At 40.9% G+C, this 2,146-nt stretch overlaps 1 protein-coding gene across 1 annotated transcript; it reads right to left on the reverse strand.

Annotated features, from left to right (window-relative positions):
* Positions 1-218: 218 nt before the first annotated feature.
* Positions 219-1,120, reverse strand: LOC141685391 (uncharacterized). Its single transcript, XM_074490495.1, has 2 exons — positions 1,016-1,120; positions 219-719 (listed from the first exon to the last, which is right to left on the reverse strand). The coding sequence occupies exons 1-2, from the start codon at positions 1,118-1,120 to the stop codon at positions 219-221; spliced, it is 606 nt and encodes a 201-aa protein (XP_074346596.1).
* Between the last annotated feature and the right edge of the window lie 1,026 nt (positions 1,121-2,146).

Consider the following 2,146-nt stretch of genomic DNA (forward strand, 5'->3'; position numbering starts at 1 on the left):
CCATTTCCGCGTGGCCGCCCCGCTTTTTGCACGCCGGGCTTCTGGAAAATTGATTTTTTTTGCTTTTTGCTTTTTTTTTTCTTGTCGAACGTACTATATAACAATATGGATTGCCTCCTACGAAGTGCTTGGTTTACGTCGCTAGCTTGACGTGAATCTTTGAATCAAGTTATTGATAAAACGGTGTTCACCACCTCACGATTTACCGTATCTTCATATTAATGCTTCAATCTCTGCCCATTCACCTTGAACGCTTGATCCGGCTGCGTATCAAAAATCTCCACAGCTCCATGTGGAAACACAATTTTTACCGTGAATGGCCTTGACCACCTCGACTTAAGTTTTCCTAAAAAAAGTCGAAGATGAGAGTTGTACAATAAAATCTTATGACCGGGCACAAAAGACTTGTGCACTAATCTCCTATCATGCCATCTCTTGACTTTCTCCTTGTACACTTTGTTATTCTCATAAGCCTGTAGTCGAAACTCCTCGAGCTTATTTAGTTGAAGCATTATTTTCTCTCCAGCAGCTTTCATATCAAGATTTAGCTTCTTCAAAGCCCAATATGCCATATGCTCTAACTCCGCAAGCAAATGACACGCCTTCCCATACACCAACTGGAAAAGAGATATACCAAGAGGAGTCTTGAATGCTATTCTATATGCCCAAACAGCTTCATCTAGCTTCAAAGACCAATCTATTCTTGTTGGACTCACCACCTTCTCCAAGATACGTTTAATCTCTCAATTAGACACTTCAGCTTGCCCATTATTTTGAGGATGGTAGGTTGTGGCAGTATGATGGTTCACGTTATACTTTTTCATCAATGCAGTGAACTTGAGATTGCAAAAATGCGATCCCTCGTCACTGATTATGACTCTTGGAGTGCCGAAACACGTGAAAATCTGCTTATGAAGGAATTTAATCACCACCTTAGCATCATTGGTTGGCAAAGCTTTAACCTCAACCCATTTAGACATATAATCAACCGCCAACAGAATATACTGATTATTGCAGGACGAGACAAATGGCCCCATGGAGTCGATTCCCAAACATCAAAAATCTCAACTTCGAGCATCGCATTAAGAGGCATCTCGTCTCTCTTGGATATATTACCCATTCGTTGGCAGCGATCACATGTCAAAACGAACTGATGAGCATCCCTAAACAACATAGGCCAGAAGAATCCTGATTAAAGGATACGAGCAACTGTCTTGTCTCCACCATAATGTCCACCATACACAGTAGAATGACAGTCTCACAGAATTCCCTCTATCTCACTATACGGAATACATCGCCGGATAATCTGATATGCTCCATGTCTAAACAATAACGGCTCATCCCATCGATACCACTTCACCTCATATAGAAAATTCTTCCTTTGAGCATAGGAGAGTTTTGGGGGAATAACATTACTCACAAGATAGTTTACAATATCTGCAAACCATGGTTCTTCTTCTTGCACCCCAAAAAGTTGCTTATCGGGAAAAGATTCATTGATCAATGTCTTGTCCCCCGAAGTTTTGCCTTGATCTTTCAAGCGTGATAGATGATCAGCTACCTGATTCTCTGTACCTTTCTGATCCTTGGTTTGCAGCTCAAATTCCTGGTGTAAGAGAATCCATCGAATCAACCGAGGTTTTGAATCCTTCTTCGAGACCAGATATCGAATATCAGCATGATCAGTGTAAACTATCACATTTGTCCCAAGCAAATAAGATCGAAATTTCTAAAAACCATAGACAATTGCCAGCAACTCCTTCTCTGTAGTAGTGTAATTCAGCTGAGCACCATTAAGGGTCTTACTAGCATAGTAAACCACATGGAAAATGTTCAGCTTCCTCTGGCTAAGAACTGCTCCAACTGTATAGTCACTAGCATCACACATAATCTCGAAGGGCTCATTCCAATCAGGTGCAGTAATCACAGGAGCTGTAGTCAAACTCTTCTTTAATATTTCAAAAGCAGTTAGACAATCTTCATCGAATTTGAAGGGAACATCATTTTCCAGCAAATTACACAAAGGCTTAGAGATTTTGGAGAAATATTTGATGAATCGCCGATAGAAACCCGCATGACCAAGAAAACTGCGGACTCCCTTAACTAAGCTTGGCGGAGGAATATTTTCAATGACCCCTACCTTTCC

This window comes from Apium graveolens, chromosome 9 (assembly GCF_009905375.1).
Source record: "Apium graveolens cultivar Ventura chromosome 9, ASM990537v1, whole genome shotgun sequence".
Lineage (NCBI taxonomy): Eukaryota > Viridiplantae > Streptophyta > Magnoliopsida > Apiales > Apiaceae > Apium > Apium graveolens.

Excerpts from the sequence above, each read along its gene's own strand:
- LOC141685391 (XM_074490495.1), bottom strand. The coding sequence starts at position 1,120 with ATGGGTAATATATCCAAGAGAGACGAGATGCCTCTTAATGCGATGCTC. Across the intron at positions 720-1,015 it reads GGGGCCATTTGTCTCGTCCT|GTGGTGAGTCCAACAAGAAT; the intron begins GCAATAATCAGT and ends ATCTTGGAGAAG.